The sequence below is a fragment of the Colletotrichum fructicola genome (assembly GCF_000319635.2).
Source record: "Colletotrichum fructicola Nara gc5 chromosome Unknown KSG_Nara_v1_contig08, whole genome shotgun sequence".
In the NCBI taxonomy this organism is placed as follows: Eukaryota; Fungi; Ascomycota; class Sordariomycetes; order Glomerellales; family Glomerellaceae; genus Colletotrichum; species Colletotrichum fructicola.
The window spans coordinates 1,360,950-1,377,558 of record NW_027094058.1 but is presented as its reverse complement, the minus strand read 5'-3'; the positions used below and the strand labels follow the sequence as shown (position 1 = coordinate 1,377,558).

Sequence of the window (16,609 nt, the reverse complement as noted above, 5' to 3'; positions counted from 1 at the left end):
TTCCATTGCTCCGCGATCTCTGCACTGCAACCTCTCTTCCTCCAACAAACCTCTCCCCCCTGCGATCGTCCAAATCGACGAGCCGCGCTCTCCTCCCCCTTCTCGTATCGACAAGGCCTCAAGCCGAGTCTCTTTTCTGTTTAATTATTCCTTCCTTTCCTGTCCCGACCGTTCCTCCTCTCCACTCTGCCCATCATGATGCTCCGAAGCCGCCACGCCACCCGCGCCCTCAGGGCCGTCAACACCAGAAGCGCTCCCCGCGCTGCCACTGCCTCTCCCGCCATTGCTGCCCTTCAGGCTGCGAAGCTTCCCTCTGGTGTGAGGAATAAGGCTACTTCTGCTTCCTCCCCCGCTCCGTAAGTGCCATTGTCGCCCGCCGCTGCCCCTCTATCGCGGAGGCGAAGTAGACTGCTCGAAGTGACTCACGGGAAAACTTGACGCTAACACAAGATTTCAATCGCAGTGAGGTTCGCGAAGCACCAGCACCCGCCTTCAATGCCGAGAAGGACCGCAGCCATGTCCAACCCCTCGTCAACCCCCGCGGTCCCGAGATGGACGAGTCGTATGTGATCCCGCCGCCAGCACCCGCCGACTTATACGCACATGGAAGCTTACAATGCTGGACAGGTTCATTGGCAAGACCGGTGGAGAGATCTTCCACGAGATGATGTTGAGACACGACGTCAAGCACATCTGTTCGTAACCCAATTGCTCTATCCTCAAGTCGTGTTGGTCGTATAAGAGGAAGCACATGGCTGACCGTGAGTCACAGTTGGATACCCCGGAGGCGCTATTCTGCCCGTCTTCGACGCCATCTACAACTCAAAATACTTCGACTTCATCCTCCCCAAGCACGAGCAGGGCGCCGGCCACATGGCTGAGGGCTACGCCCGCGCCTCCGGCAAGCCTGGTGTCGTCCTCGTCACCTCCGGCCCCGGCGCGACCAACGTCATCACCCCCATGCAGGACGCCCTCTCCGACGGTACCCCCATGGTTGTCTTCTGCGGCCAGGTCGTTACCTCCGCCATTGGCAGTGATGCCTTCCAGGAGGCCGACGTCGTCGGTATCTCTCGCGCCTGCACCAAGTGGAACGTCATGGTCAAGAACGTCGCTGAGCTCCCCCGCCGCATTAACGAGGCTTTCGAGATCGCCACCAGCGGACGCCCTGGCCCCGTCCTTGTCGACCTTCCCAAGGACGTCACTGCTTCCGTCCTGAGGAAAGCCATCCCCACCGAGACCGCCCTTCCCTCTCTGCCCAGCCAGGCCAGCAGAGCCGCCATGGCCCTGCTGAGCAAGCAGCTCAAGCAGTCTATCCAGCGCGTTGCCGACCTTGTCAACGTTGCCAAGAAGCCCATCATCTACGCCGGCCAGGGTATCTCCCAGTCCGAGGGCGGTGTCCAGATCCTTAAGGAGCTTGCCGAGAAGGTTTCCATCCCCGTCACCACCACCCTGCACGGTCTCGGCTCTTTCGACGAGCTCGACGAGAAGTCCCTGCACATGCTGGGTATGCACGGCTCTGCGTACGCCAACTCCGCCATGCAGGAGGCCGACCTTATCCTCGCTCTTGGTGCCCGTTTCGACGACCGTGTTACTCTCAACATTGCCAAGTTCGCTCCTGGCGCTAAGGCTGCTCACGCTGAGGGCCGTGGCGGTATTGTTCACTTCGAGATTATGCCCAAGAACATCAACAAGGTCGTCCAGGCTACTGAGGCTGTCGAGGGTGATGTCGCCTCCAACCTCAAGACTCTCATTCCTCTCCTTGAGACAAGATCAATGGAGGACCGCAAGGAGTGGTTCGACAAGATCCGCGCGTGGAAGAAGAAGTGGCCCCTGTCCGACTACGAGAGGGCTGAGCGTTCCGGCATGATCAAGCCCCAGACCCTCATTGAGGAGCTCAGCAACCTCACCGCCGACCGCAAGGAGACCACCATCATTGCCACCGGTGTCGGTCAGCACCAGATGTGGACTGCCCAGCACTTCCGCTGGAGGCACCCCAGAACCATGGTCACCTCCGGTGGCCTGGGTACCATGGGTTACGGTCTGCCCGCCGCCATCGGCGCCAAGGTTGCGCGCCCTGATGCCCTCGTTGTCGACATTGACGGCGATGCCTCCTTCAACATGACCCTCACCGAGCTCTCCACCGCTGCTCAGTTCAACATTGGCGTCAAGGTCATTGTCCTGAACAACGAGGAGCAGGGCATGGTCACCCAATGGCAGAACCTCTTCTACGAGGACCGCTACGCCCACACTCACCAGAAGAACCCCGACTTCATGAAGCTGGCCGACGCTATGGGCGTCCAGCACCGCAGAGTCATCAAGCCCGATGAGGTCGTCGATGCCCTCAAGTGGCTCATCAACACCGACGGCCCTGCTCTCCTTGAGGTCGTCACCGACAAGAAGGTGCCCGTCCTGCCCATGGTCCCTGCCGGCTCAGGTCTCCACGAGTTCCTGACATGGGACGGAGGTCAGTATCCCTATCGCTCGTACTTTGAGAAACAGCAGCTAACCCACTCACAGCCAAGGACAAGAAGCGTCGCGAGCTGATGCGCGAGAGAACGTGTGGTCTGCACGGCTAAATCCGCGTCAACGAAAACACCTTTCTTGTTCATTTAATTTTTTACAAGCACCATCGGAGGCGTCCATGCATATTGCTCTCTCTCATCTTATACCACCAGCTTTGTTGGGTCTCTTTTTTTCCACACCAAAATATCATGGAGGGCCAACCTTTTATTTCCAAAATCCATCGGGACCAGGGTTTCTTCAAAATGGGGCGACGAAAATGAAAAAAGACGGGTTTTCTGGAAAAAGTGCAGCAAGTTCGTCCAACAAATGAAAACATTTCAAAAATTTCATCTTGAATCATCAAATGCTATATGAAAAGTGCATTTCGCGGCATCAATGTTATGGCATGTTGGAGGGTACCTGGGGACATACGATATGACGGCGGGTTGGCTGTCATGGCTTGTCGAGCATTTCAAGGGCCACAGGTATGAGCCTAGCCTGCTCAAGGGATTGTACATGTTCACGGTTATGAGCTGAATACTAAAAGGTTTGGAGCGTACGTATTTTGACGAATGTTGACACCATTTTCATCCGTTTGAAAGATCAGGGGACCGCATGCCCTAGGCGGCCCCAGAACGGCGGATGGGCGGAGTACAGGAGCTCATCACCGGAATAGTTTCGCGAGTATTGATGCAGGAAAATTACTTATTCAATTCGATTGTTACTCGTACCATCTTTTCCGACGCACACGGTGCCCCATCTCGACAGGTGCAAACGCAATTCTCCCAACATCTTTGTCGGGCTCTACATCAAATACGCCCACCCTCACGTCTCCAAGACGTCTCGAAATCTCCTCGCCGCTCTCGGTGCTCTTCCAACGCGGCGCCATATCGGCAAAGTAGGGTGAGTCCCTGACCAAGCTTCCGACATACCCCAGAACCTGCGGCGCAATGGTGTAGTACCGTATCACAACGCCCCCTATTGCCGCCAGCAGCATGATAAGCGTGGACACAAAGTAGATTGCGACCCACGCCTCGTCGATGACGTACACGGCCGGCAGCGGCGAGGTCATGGCGGCCGTGGTGTTGAGCAGGACGGACTCGTCCACGACGGAGGCGGCGCCCAGCACGGCCATCGGGTCGACCGTCGCGTCGAGGAACGTGTTGAAGAGCAGCCCCAGCCGGTCTGCGAACACGGGCATCGGCAGCTTGCACCACTCGACGTACTTCTTGCTCAGCTCGTGGTTGAAGGCGCGCGTGGGGTTCTCGACGAACTCCTCGGAGAAGGTCGTGAAGCGCGTGTCGGTGTCCTTGCCCATCTTGGGGAACTTCTGGGCCGCGTAGTGGGGGACTGTCGTCCCGATCAGCCGGTTCGTGAAGGCGGTGACGCCGGGCGGGCGCGGCGGGCGCGGCATCTGACGGATGCGTGTGGCTGCGCATTGGGATTTGCCCGCGATGCCGCGCGACTCGCACGCGATTTCGGCTTCGATGTAGACGGTCCGGACGGGGCAGGATGTCATGCACTGCCCGCACTCGAGGCCGCCCAGGGTCCCGAGGAAGATTGTCGAGTTGGCGGAGTCGGGGCCGGAGGCGCCGTAGGTCGTGTTGTAGTCCATGGAGAAGGAGTAGTCGTAGGACGTTTTGTAGCTTCCCTCCCGCCGGTTGCTGTCGAAGAAGTCGAACGAGGCGTTATTGTACGGCGGTTCGTCTAGGCTGACGTTGTACCTGGTGGCGAAGGACTTGTAGTTGGCTGCGAACCACGCAACCATGGCCTGAGACGAAATGTCAGTTCCGTCTGAAGACCAAAACATGAGAAGGGTCTGGCTGGAAGACGTTCGACCGCTTGAACTGACCTCGGTATTGTTGTGCAGATCATCCTGACACAACCACTCTGCGCACTACATTCCACATCCATCAGTACATCAAAACGAATGGACTGCCACTTCCAGAGTTCTTACGTCGTAAACCTCCATATAACTAGCCTCGATTGTAAACGTCACGTTCCCCACAAACTCCGGCCTCAGCCCATGGTACCGATTCCCAATCAGGCTGCTGTACTCCTGCACGCTCTCCCTCCACGGCACCGCAAGCCACTCCTCTGGCCGCGCCGCGTCGTACCCGGGCGCGTGCTTCAAACTCGGGATCCGGGGGTTGCCCCACGGGTCCATCGCAACCTGCTCCGCCGCCGCCCGCGTCCCGCCCATCCGGGCGATGAGGTCCGTAAAGTTGGCTCCGCACGTGCCGTTGCAGTACTGCGTCTGCGACGTGGTCGACGCCAGCACGCTCGAGTACGCGATCTTGGACGCCGGGCTGATCCACGACCAGCCCGAGGCGCCCATGAGCGCGCCGACGCCGAGGGTCTCGACGGAGTAGTTGCGGTAGCCGAGGGTTGCGGTCGCGGTGGCCGACTGCGGCTGCAGGTGCAGGCTGCGGAAGGAGGCCTGGGAGCCGAGGGGGTTGAAGGCCCAGATGAGGACGAGGGAGACGGTCCAGAGGTTGAAGATGGAGAGGGTATAGACGGAGAGGATTGTGTTTGCCATTGTTAGGGAGCCGAGGATTTGCTCCAGGGACTAGTTTGTTGTTTGAGTGTGAGATTTCAAGTTAAAGAGGATGAAGAGGGGGGGATGACATACCAGTAAGGATGTGCCTTTCTCAACGCGCCAGTTTGCGTAGGCTTTGAGAGCGTTGCCTATGACGCCGGAGAAGATGACGGGCCATAGCGACGGTGCCAGCTCCGTTGCTGCGACCACTTGTCTCGACCATCCCGATTCTTCTTCTCCTCGAAGACGGACAACGCAAATCCCGAGGGCTGATATCACATACATCCTGTCAGGTTCCCCGCATCACGTAGACTCAAGAGAGAGAACCAACCGATAAAGCATATTGCAAGAAGCATGCTCAGGAAATCTCCGAGAAACCGATACCACGGCAGTCCGTTCCAGTTGATCAGCGACGAGTCCTGGACATGCCTCGTTTCCGGGAGATCCGTGGTCTCCCTGACGTTTCCGCTGGCGGCCGATTTGTTATTACCAGAGCCTTTGTAAACTGCCGCATTTGGATCGGCTGGCGGATCAGCTATGGAAAAGAGGAGGTAGTCCGAGCTTGAATCATGGACCGTCGAGCTGCGATCCAAGGGCTTACGCCTGAACTCTCTCGGTACGCCAGGATCTCCCGCTTCGTTCCTGGAAGACACCCTCCTGGACGGGTCCGGGTAGGAGATAAGGTGATACGTCGCATCTTGTCGGGCGTCCATTTTTGCGCCACAACCGTCCAAGGCGGTCGAATCAGGCCCATAAAGAGGTGAGCTACACAACTATATACACATCTGCTGTGGGGATCGTCAAATCAGGCTGCAGCGTCTCACCCAGATCCTGACCCAGTACCACCCCGACCAACCCCGCAGCTTTTTTGGCGGCTTGGTAGTTTAATTGGACGTAAGATTTATTTAGCAAGGCCAGAAGCGAGAGAAAAAAAAAAAGCAAGGGTGGTGGTGAAGCGATGTAAGCAGAGATCGGCGAATGGGGCACCCTTGTCACGGCGGGTTTCTGGACTTCTACGTGATGCTGTGGAATGATCTGTTAGTGCGAGGTTCTTGGCACACTGGAATCTCCTGCTTATTGGGTAAACTGATATGTGTGTCAGCTGCGTCTACTGAGCACTGCATATGCGCAGTGAAGCCATCTCTCAACTTCAGAAATCAGGCAGCATTACAATTGCGTGGGTAACGAACATACCGAAGAAACTTCTCGCACAAATTGACCATGGTTCAAGTTTGTATGTACAATCGGCATGAAAGGCTTGGATTCTTGCCGAAAGAATCTATCGACTTTGTATGGCTTGCAATCCATCATGTATTGGGTGATGCCTGTCCAAACACCACACCACATATAAACGCTTTCACCCAGCGAAAATGGTTTCTGATCAGAGAAAACAGGATTAAATTAGGGCATCCTGCGGATTTGAGGCATTCCAGATCACCATCAGTCCAATGGGATACAAGTAGCCGCTAAGTCTGGCCTGCAGCCTGTCGATGCCAGCTGTCGTATAGTTGCCAGCCAGGGTAAATCGAAAGAGATGAAAATCTTTTTCCCGAGTCAATTTCAGACCGTCAGGATACATACATATGGCCAGTTCAGGATTGCTCTGCACCGCATATGTTCCAAGACATATGAATGTGGTTGTTCTGTTCGACTAGACGACGAATGCTCGGCGAACTTAGGATCCGAGTGGAAGACGTGCGAGAGCCGCTTGCCGCTTCTGCTCTTTACGCTATTTCAATCGTCCTTCTACTACCTTGCCTTGTATATACTTCTTCAGAAACTTGGATCCTGATGGCTGTCAAACTCAGTAAATTGCAAAACACGCCAGATTGGCCATGGGCGTAGATGGTCAAAACGAATTAGACACAGACGAATGGATAACCCAAGAGTGCGCAGACTGAACCTGAGCTCTTTTGAACTCAAATTTCGGTCTTTCCAGCTTTTCAAAAGACAGAGAGTAGGTCAGAATGGCTAGCATTCAAAAACATTCGACCGTAATTCTCGACGCATTCAATGTTTGGTAAGCCAGCAATTTCTCATGTACTTCCTGAGATATTGAACCACTGTTTCGAGAATGCTTCGACTACACCTGTAACTTGGTCTCCAGCGTCACGTCGAGAGTACGAACCTCGGCGAGTGGATTTGTGTGTCGTTAAGCTCTCTGGGTGTATCACACGTGCCAACTGGAGCGATATCATGCAACTTTGTGAAGGTGGATACGATGGGAGATACTTCGAAGAGAGCACATGTGCGGTCAACATCTATTATCCAGGTATCCCGAATTCATCCACGTCTTCAACCTTTGGTCGTCCCATTAAGAGTGCACTTCACTGCGCAGATAGCCAGTCTGACATGAAAGATGGAGGGATTCACTGCCTACCCATCCACTCCGCAAGGGTGCCATATCATGCATCGTGCAAATGATGGAAAACCTGCTGGGCCATCGCTTTTCGAAACTCAAAATGCCGTCACCGAAATAACTACCAACACAGCAATGGGCTCTGACCCATCTATGTCTCTGTCTCGCAGAAAGGCCAGACAGGTTTCATGTTATATCTTTCCAGCCAGGAAGAAATTCCCCTCAAGAATCCTTTCTCCTTTCTAGTCATCGTCGTGAGTAGGTAAAACCACTCTGATAGATATCACATTCCACCATACCCCTGATATTCGCCATCCAAGCAACCAACCGTCACGATGTGCTCCCTCGGCCTCCCAGGACCCAACAACTTCCCCCCCGCCAACCCCTCCCTCAACCGCGCATTCTCCCACTTCCTCTCCCACCACAACCTCACCCCAATCTGGTCCCGTCCCCTCCACCAGGCCACTTTCTACGCCCACACCTCCGCCCACCTCGCCGAAGCCCGCCTCGCCGAGGAAGACAACATCACCGCCCTCTGGCTCGCCATCCTCTCCGCCCACATCCGCGAGATCGTGCCAAAGTACACCCCCGACGAGCTCCTCATCCGAAAAGCAGCCTTTGCCATCTCCGTTCACCGCGAGTGCACCGTCCCCCAACGCGAGGATTACATCGCCACCCTCGCCGCTCAGAACTGGAGCGTCCCCTGCAAGCGCATCCCCATCCCCGCCGCCGCCGGCCGCATGCTCCCCGTCGTCGGCGCCCTCGCCAACACGCGCTACTTCCTCGGCCTCCCGCCCGGAAGCCCCATCCTCGCGTACCGGAGGCACAGGAGCCTCGAGCCTCATGACGCGCGCAACTTTGAGTACAAGGGCCGCGTGCCGCACCCGCCCGCCGTGCGCATCGCGCGCATGCAGCATCTTGCTGGACAGGTCGCCTCGCAGGTCATCTCGCTGCTCGCCTTCGACCCGGACGCACCGTATGACTTGAAACCAGAGTACGCAACGCTTCTCACCGCGGATTTGGACGACGGCGTTTCTGTTAGGGATGTCCACGTCCGCTGGATCGCGCGGTTCGAAATGGGCCAGCGGACGGCGTACGCCCACGCTTTGCGTACATCGCCCGCCGTCAGGGAGCTCGCGTCGCTCATAATGTCGACGAAGCGTGAAGAGTTGGAAGATGAGGAGTGGGCGGTGCTAGCCGCGCTGGCGGACGTCGTGACGTGGGACCGGCCGACGGGGGAGCACCCCGTGGTTTGGCTGAACGTGATCGCGAAGACCTACCACGCCGACGAGGCGAAAGAGGTAATCTCCAACATATTCGAAGGCGGTTTCAGCGGAAATGCGTTGGTGTACCACGCAGATATCCTCCTAGGAAAAGTAAATAACCCTTTTCCTCTCGTCCTCACTTACACGCAGCAATGTGATGTAGTCAAAGCTCAAGCTGGACCCCTGCCCTCCCCCCCAAGCTCCACTTACCCCAACCCGCTGCCATGCACCCTCGGAACAACACTTCCCCCGCCTTCCATCTCAAAATTTCCCAAAGCACCTCAGCTAACCACCACCACCACCTCCACAGACTATCCACGAATACTACGCCCAAAAGTACACCGGCGCTTACGTCGACAACCGCGCCCTCTTCGTCCCAGACACCCTCCACAACCGCGTCGACATCGCCCCCGTCGCGCTCACCCCCGCCCTCCGCGCCGTCGCCGACCGCCTTCGCGCGCAGCTCCTCCGGCCCGCCGACCCCCCCAAGCCGGAGTCGGACGACGAAGACGACGACGACCAAGGACTCTCCATCACGGTCAAAACCGACGACGACAGCCCGCCAACCGAGGATCTCGAGCCTCCGCCAACAACAACCACAAAGAAGCCCTCACACGACACATCTCCATACATCCCTCCCGCTCCCCGACGACCACGGGCCCGCAAACAACCCCCCTCCACCACCACCCGCGTCCTCCGCTCCCGCCAGCAATAATGTCGACCCCCCTCTCCCTCCGGGGCCTCTTCCGCCCAACCACCACCCTCACAACCACCTTCACAACCACAGCAACCCGCGCCTTCACAACAACCCCGGTCCCCGCCCGCCGCGGGGCCAGCGTCTCCGCCGCGACGCCCGAATACACCAAAAAGATCCTCAACCTCAAACAGCACCTCTTCGCCCGCGCGCCCCCTCCCCTGCGCATGGCCCGCAACCGCCACCTCCGCCACTGGACCATCCACCGCGCCTGGCTGCTCCTCCAGCGCCAGCAGCGCGAGGCCCGCGAGCGCGAGCTCTACCGCATGCACCAGGGCATGTACAACGCCGCCGAGGAGCTGCGCCACACCGCCGGCCCGGGAACGAGGGACGAGGGCTGGCTGTACCGCATCTCCCAGGAGAAGAAGGGCGTCTACGGGGCCGGCGCCGTGCCGATTGAGTATGCGAGGTACCAGACCGAGACGCCGGCTAGGGTAGCGTGGAACCATGACTGGAAGAGGTAGACGAAGAGGGTTAGTCGGTTGAGATTGGGACTTGAAGATTATGTGAAGCTGAAAAAGGGGCATAGCAATGTGAGATGAGGGGAAGGACCGGAGCTTATGGATGCGCTCGTCTCTGTGTACCACCACGACGCTTTCTGTGTCATTGTGCCGTTAGCATGCAGCAGCATGGCCGTGTACATTCAAAAATACCACAAATGTTAGATCGAAAACATGCTGGAAATTTCATTTTCATTTTGCGTGAAGCGACTGCCATCCTTCTTCTGGGGAAGAAGAAACATGATCCTCCAAACGCCTACACCCGTGTCCAAGCTGTGAACTTTTGTTCTATGCTGTGCTGTCCTATTAATACACAAAAATATAGCACGTCCCCTTCAATTGCAAGGACTTCTCCGCCGGAACGTCGCGCTGTTTCCGCTTGTTTCGAGACCGCTGAGGAAAGAATAAAGAGAGCATTAAAAGTTGACTCGTATCAAAAGCTGTAAATGTGGCCGAGCAAGTCCTGGGGTCACATCGAATATCGTCTCGCTGCTGACTGTCCCCCATGAAATTCGCGAGGTCGTTGATGGTAGCCGGTACCCCTGAATTCGGTTCGACGTCTTCACATTCGGACTGTTTGCGTGGTTGCGTGGGGTTTTCGAGAGACGAGATAATTCCGCCGGAGGTGCTTATCAAGGGCCTGTATTCGTTCGACCATGTCCGCACTCGACGTCGGGAACCGCATTAGAGACTGCCTCGCCGCTCAGAGGATCACACAGCAGCCGCCACCCTCGCCCTTCTCGAACGTGAGCAGGGCCGCGCGTGTAGCAGCCTCGAACACGTCGTCGACACCCTCGCCGCTCAGACTGGAGCACTCGAGGTACTTCCTGGCACCAATCTCCTTGGCGGCTGCGTCGCCCTCCTGCGAAGTGACGAAGCGCAGGGACTTCTTTCGCATCTCCTCGATGGCCACGGGGTCTTCGCGCAGATCTTTCTTTAACCCGACGAGAATGATGGGGACGCCCGGGCAGAGTCGCGTCACCTCTTCTACCCACTGTCACACGGTTTGTTAGAAATGTCCAACAATAGTTGCGCCTCTCCAGTACGAACCTTATGCCTGACATTGTCGAGGGAGTCGGGAGTATCAACTGAGAAGCCTATCAGGATGACATGCGCCTTGCTGTATGCCAACGGTCGAAGCCTCTCGTAGTCCTCCTGTCCTGCGGTATCCCATAGTGCCAGCTGTACTGACTTGCCGTCTACTCTGCAATCTGTCACGTAGTTCTCGAAAACTGTGGGGATCTGGGAGCTCGTTAGGGGGTGCTTCTCGGGAGACCACGGGGGCGTTCGGGACTAACGTAATGCTGCGCAAGACTTGTGAGCGGAATTCAACCTGGAGGGTTATGCCACGGGCAAGGAAGGGGTAAACTTACTGTGGGAAAGTAGCCGAGGGTGAACACGCTTAGCAAACTAGTCTTGCCACAAGCACCGTCACCAATAATGACAAGTTTCCTAGGAAATACCGTAAGCAAATCGGGTCACCATACAGAAGCAGTCAAATTTGAGCGCGATTGCGTGCTGGGAGCAAGGCACGAAGAATCTGGGGTTTCGGTCGGGGAAGGTGGATGGGAGGGGGATCGACGGGACTCCAATCAAGGTACCTTCGGATGACGTTTGGGGGGTTTGCCGCCGCCATGGTTTCGGAGGTGAACTGGGCAGAGGGGGGTTTTGGCGTCGGCGACTCGACTCGAAGTCAATTGATGGCGTGGGGATTGACGTGATGGCGACGAGGGCGTATTAATGTCCGGATGTAAATGTAAAAACGGAATGGCGAGACGATCACAAGTTGAAAACCAAGGAAAAGATTAGAGTGAAGAAAAAAAAGGCCTGGATGTCGGTCGACGGTTCGCAAGTGGCAGCTGGGATCGGTGGGTTCGTATGCGGTAGGTCGAGGTCTGTCGGCAGGCGGGCAGAGTCGTATCGGGGGCAGCGGCAGGAGCGGCGGGTTTGGTGGTGGAGGCGACAGGAGCTGCGGCGGATATGTAGGCAAATGTTTGGATTTGAGGTGGGTGGGTGTGGGAGTGTTTTTCTTCTTCGGGGGTGGGATGGGCGAAAAAGAAAAGGCGACGAGCAGCCGGATAACGGAGCTATCGGGGCAGCGAGAAAGAGCTGATGGATGATGAGGGCGATTGGAAGAAGTACCGCGGCAGTGACGGCGAGAGATTGAGGTCAGGCGAAGGCGGAGGAAAGAAGGAGAAGAGAGAGACGGAAGAGGGCGCCCTTGTGTTGTTATTTTTTATTTTTTTTGGTCTCCTTCCCCGTCTTTCTCGGAGGACGGGAGGGTGAGAGGAGAGAGGCGCGGAGGAGGTGGCCGTGGTAGGTAAGGCAAGGTAAGGTAGTTTCGACCAGAGTGACCGTCGGTGTTGAGCAGTGAGCAGAAGGACGACGGGAGGGAATACGAGCTGAAGAAATTCCTCGGGGGGGGGGGGGTAATGGCGCGTTGAAGAAAGAACTGGCAGCAGCAGGCGCGGGTGGACTGGACCTGACAGGACAAGACTGGACTGTGGACTGGATCGATTGACGGTGACTGAGGCGAGGCGCGGCGTCAGGTACCGCAGCTGGAGCAGCGACGCAATGGAGCGGAACAGTGGAGGATGAACTGGAGCTGGAAGCTGGAGACGGAGCTGGGCTGGAGCAGGTTGCAGGCAGCGAGTGGGAAGGGGCAGAGCCGGGGGTACGGTTGGGACCCTTGCACGCGCGATTGCCAATTGACCTGGGTTGGAGTTGCTGGGTTTGGTGGACGGGGGGGCTTGTCCGTCTTGTTTATTTGTTGGTCTTGCTGTGTAGTGGATTGGGGATGGATGAATGTTGCAGTTGTCCAAACGTAAGTGGGCAAATGTGTGTGGTAGTAGTGTCAACGTGAAAACAAAATGCTGGACGACCGTCTGGTAATAAGGGTTTGCTTTGCTTTGCTTTGCCTGAGCTGGGCTGGACTGGACCCCGAAGGGGGATAAAAAAACGTTAGGCAAGGCGAGACAAGGCAAGGCACCACCACCACCTCGACGTACCGGCAGTACTAGTTAGTAGTACTGTAGTAGTGTGGAAAGATAGTGTTAGTACCTGGTGTGTGTGTGTGTGTGTGTGTGTGTGTGTGTGTGTGTGTGCAGATGCAGACGTAATGCAGGTAAGAGAAGGCCAGGATGTGTACCAAAAGATAGAGTCGCCGTCCTACAGCCTAGCTCCCAGTGTGACGAAAGTGACGAATTACGCTGAAGATGGGAGGAACCTTGGCCGAGGCGACTCCGCGGCGTGGCCCCTTGACTTCAACAACTAAGTTGCCATTGTGGTAGGGGAAACGTGGTGAGCTAGACCTCAGTCCAACAGTCAGTCCATTCAGGTCCAGTCTCTCTCCAGGAAGACCGCCGGCTGGTGCGTGTTGTGGCACAGACAAGCGGACCAAGGGACTTTATTCTTCTGAATCTTCCCACCAAGTGCATCACCCATAGCTGCTCACTGCACAACAGCAGCAACAATAACAACTCAACAACAGAGGCTACGAATACATTACCATCCGTGCAAGAGCTGCAAGTAAGGTCAGGTAAGCTAAGGTACCCAAGGTAAGGTATCGTGCATCGCAGGTGCATGTGGGCTGGAATCATTGGATGCCCCCCAAAGCTGCGCACGAACCAGCCGGGGATCCGACGCCGTGGAGCCTGACAGTCATCAGTCCCAGGACTCCCAGGCCCTGGCTTCCCCCGGGCCAGTCCTCAGTCCTACGGTCTGGTCTGCGCAGTGTCAGTGTCACCCGCGGTTTGGCGGTCCAGACACCTGGAGGCTGAGCACCGCCCACGTAAGGTACTCGTGCGTATTACCATCACAACCCAAAACAAAACGCATGACAAGAGCTCCCGCTGCTCTTCTCAGTCACCCCGAAAAGCCAAAACGAACGAGGCCTCTTTCTCCTCCTCCTCTTCCTCATCATCATCATCGTCCCTGGCAATGATGTAAACATCCGAGCCTTCTAACCCGCAAGCCACGGAGCAATAACCGGCACCCATGAACAAAGGTCGGACGTTTTGCCCTTGATGGCTGCGCTAACTTGTAACCGTCCAACCCGCTGCTTCTAAAATAAGGATGTCCCTCTCTCCTGGTCCCCGAAAAACCGAAAATTCAAATACAAATCGTTGAAACCGTCTGTACCTTTACGGTTGACCTAACCTAACTCCCCTAGCCAACTAGAGCTCTCGGGGCCGATCGCCGAGCCTGCGATTTAGCGTCCCTGTTGTTTCCATGTTAATTCTTTCTTTAGTCCTTCATGGACAGACATGATCGAATTTGCCTTGTTTATGCTGGCTTGGGTTGCTCTCGGTATTCTCACCCTGTAGGGATCACCCCCGATATGTCAACCGCACCCTGTCCCTCCTTTTCTTACCTCAACATCACTCATTGCTGCCAATTGAACTTAACCTTACCTTGCCTGACAAGAGACGACCGCGCCAACATCGACATCATCACTTACGTACCTGTACGTTTGAGAAACCCATCAGACTTCAGATGCCGCAGCGGCACCGAACACTGCCGGCCCCCAAAATTCTCTCTCAACTCCTGTCATCATCGAGCCTCATCCTGGGCATCGTGACTCGGCGGGCGTTCATCAACAGCCTTGGAGTTATTAAGGGCCCTCTACAGCTCCTGCACCATCGCGTCCCTTCCCCATGGTGTGTGAGATTGTGTGTGGGTGGACAAGCTCAGAAAAAAAGCCACAGCACGACGGGTAGGGGACTGCAGGGTAAGCGGATCAGCAGCAGAACCGTCCAGTCCCTTTCTGTGGGCGCCTGTCTCCGGCCCTCTGTCCCTCCGTGCAGCGGCCACCCACACCATCTGTGCTGTGCCTCCGTCTGTGCGACTAACAGCGCCAGCCGTGGCTATGCTGTGCCGTCCTCCACCGCAGCACCTCAGACATTGTTGTATGCATCTGCCCGCCCTCCCGTTGCCCTCACTGTCCGCTGACATTTGTCCTGACCGCTTGCTGGTCCAATCTGGCGCTTCATTTGCTTCAGAGGGCCTTTTGAGAGCAGAAAACCCCAGCTTTTTCGGCCATGTCTGACATACGCGGGTCAGCGTAAGTATGTGCCCGCCGCAGGGATGGCCACTTGGGCTTGTTAGTTGAGACCTGCTCAATACTCGGGCAAAGATTACCTAACGCAGCACCGCGGGATTCCGAACGTGGTATATCAGCTGGGTGTTCTGGCTTGGCTTGTCACCCAGGTCCTCAAGCTGCCAAAGGTATCCTTAGTGACACGTCGAACTGATGGAGCTTTCCTCGGCGTTATGGGAGCACTGATGTGATCCGTCGCAACACCTTGGTTTCTGATTGCTTCCCACGCAGGACCCTTTCGGCATCCTTCGACATACGAGACCAAAACCCCGGTCCGATTTGCCCACTCAGACAGCATTGGAACCCAGTCGGTAGAATGAATCCCCCTTTCTTCGTCTCCAGTGTCAGCATCATCGCCAGACATCCTGGGCACGCACCCAGGGGAGTGGACCTGTCGTTCGCGGTGGATACTGGCCCGCCTCATCGCAGCGGCCGAGGCTGTGTTGACTAACCACAGATTTCACTCCAGCTGCAAGTAATCCGACTGGAGCAGCCTGTTTCCAGGGCCTCCCATTGGGTCATCGACACTTTGCAGACCGATTCTTGTGCCGTGCATGGCCTCGGGGATCGCAGTCGTCCCGTTTTCTTCGGGCCACGGTGAACACAAGGTACCAAACAAGTAGACAAGTAGGCTGAGGGAACCGTTCCTGGTTCGTCGGTACTGTTCAAGGCGTTGCGTCGCAGTTTTTGCCCGCAAAATTAGGATGCGCTCCCGTCCGGGATCTGCTGGTCACACCTGTCCGATATGTGCACAACGCCGAGCTGGATCGACCAGGCGACATCCACAACGCCCGACGCTGTTCTCCAGAGGCAGGTTTTCGCACGTAGCTGTTCGGTTGCGATTGCTTCCACTCGTCCGTTTCGTTGGCGGGTAACTCCCCAACGTGCGGGAGCGGTCCGTCAGAGGCGTTTTTGATAGGGACTTGTTCGCGCGGACCAGCCAGCAAAGGGCTAGGAGACAAACGTCACGACAGCGCCTGACAAACGCTAGCCGGACGTGACATGGCCCCTTGGCTGGGGTTGGTTTGTTGATCAGTGGGGCTCGTTGGGACAGCTGAGAAGTCGTCGAGCTGGTGGCAGCTCCAGCAGCCTGCAACGCTGCTAATGTGCCCAAGAACCCAGAAATGCAGGGCGGCCGGCACGGGGCCTCGTCCATTGGGCTACCGATAGCGGTCGGTGGCCGCGCGGTTCCGGGGTTGGAGGCTGAACTGCCGACGTGATCGGGACGGGTGGGAGGGTGTTTTGGACCTCCGTTGAAGCTGTTATTTAAGCCGGTAGGTTCGGGAGTGCCAGCGAACGGAAGGGTGGGCAAACAGGGAGGGCAGTTGATGGATTGAATGCCACCAGCGAGGAGTGTTGGCTTTCTCTTGGACGGGAAACGGGCTTCTGTGTCTTGTTTGGCGCACCATCACCCAACGCCCTTGACTGAGGAGCGAATGAAGTTGTCTGAGAAATGCCTGTGTCATACAAGCTGAGATGCGACACGGGATGCTTGGCCATCCTGTCATACCGAACCGCGACAATCGACACCAAACGCCAGACTATAAGTAAAGCATTGAAAATTGACTTCATCACGTGCTGAAACAAACGGC

The 16,609-nt window shown here is 56.5% G+C and overlaps 5 protein-coding genes across 5 annotated transcripts; 3 read left to right on the top strand and 2 right to left on the bottom strand.

Moving 5' to 3' along the window:
* Positions 1 to 195: 195 nt before the first annotated feature.
* CGGC5_v013434 (Acetolactate synthase catalytic subunit) lies at positions 196 to 2,576 on the top strand (the record flags this gene model as incomplete). The annotated part of the gene is made up of 5 exons (XM_032036167.1): positions 196 to 356; positions 464 to 562; positions 628 to 695; positions 773 to 2,464; positions 2,518 to 2,576. 5 exons carry the CDS (start codon positions 196 to 198, stop codon positions 2,574 to 2,576), a joined length of 2,079 nt encoding a protein of 692 aa, XP_031884720.1.
* A 647-nt stretch (positions 2,577 to 3,223) lies between these two features.
* CGGC5_v013433 (uncharacterized protein) lies at positions 3,224 to 5,754 on the bottom strand (the record flags this gene model as incomplete). Its single annotated transcript, XM_032036166.1, has 5 exons — positions 3,224 to 4,273; positions 4,355 to 4,399; positions 4,460 to 5,071; positions 5,135 to 5,310; positions 5,373 to 5,754. The coding sequence occupies 5 exons, from the start codon at positions 5,752 to 5,754 to the stop codon at positions 3,224 to 3,226; spliced, it is 2,265 nt and encodes a 754-aa protein (XP_031884798.1).
* A 1,981-nt stretch (positions 5,755 to 7,735) lies between these two features.
* On the top strand, positions 7,736 to 9,380 carry CGGC5_v013432 (uncharacterized protein; the record flags this gene model as incomplete). The annotated part of the gene is made up of 2 exons (XM_066152928.1): positions 7,736 to 8,776; positions 8,976 to 9,380. The coding sequence occupies 2 exons, from the start codon at positions 7,736 to 7,738 to the stop codon at positions 9,378 to 9,380; spliced, it is 1,446 nt and encodes a 481-aa protein (XP_066007818.1).
* A 206-nt stretch (positions 9,381 to 9,586) lies between these two features.
* CGGC5_v013431 (mitochondrial 54S ribosomal protein mL40) lies at positions 9,587 to 9,961 on the top strand (the record flags this gene model as incomplete). The annotated part of the gene is made up of 3 exons (XM_032036164.2): positions 9,587 to 9,819; positions 9,884 to 9,892; positions 9,949 to 9,961. The coding sequence occupies 3 exons, from the start codon at positions 9,587 to 9,589 to the stop codon at positions 9,959 to 9,961; spliced, it is 255 nt and encodes an 84-aa protein (XP_031884797.2).
* Positions 9,962 to 10,622: 661 nt separating this feature from the next.
* Positions 10,623 to 11,555, bottom strand: rho2 (GTP-binding protein rho2; the record flags this gene model as incomplete). The annotated part of the gene is made up of 5 exons (XM_032036163.1): positions 10,623 to 10,913; positions 10,970 to 11,161; positions 11,218 to 11,223; positions 11,293 to 11,371; positions 11,521 to 11,555. The coding sequence occupies 5 exons, from the start codon at positions 11,553 to 11,555 to the stop codon at positions 10,623 to 10,625; spliced, it is 603 nt and encodes a 200-aa protein (XP_031884863.1).
* Between the last annotated feature and the right edge of the window lie 5,054 nt (positions 11,556 to 16,609).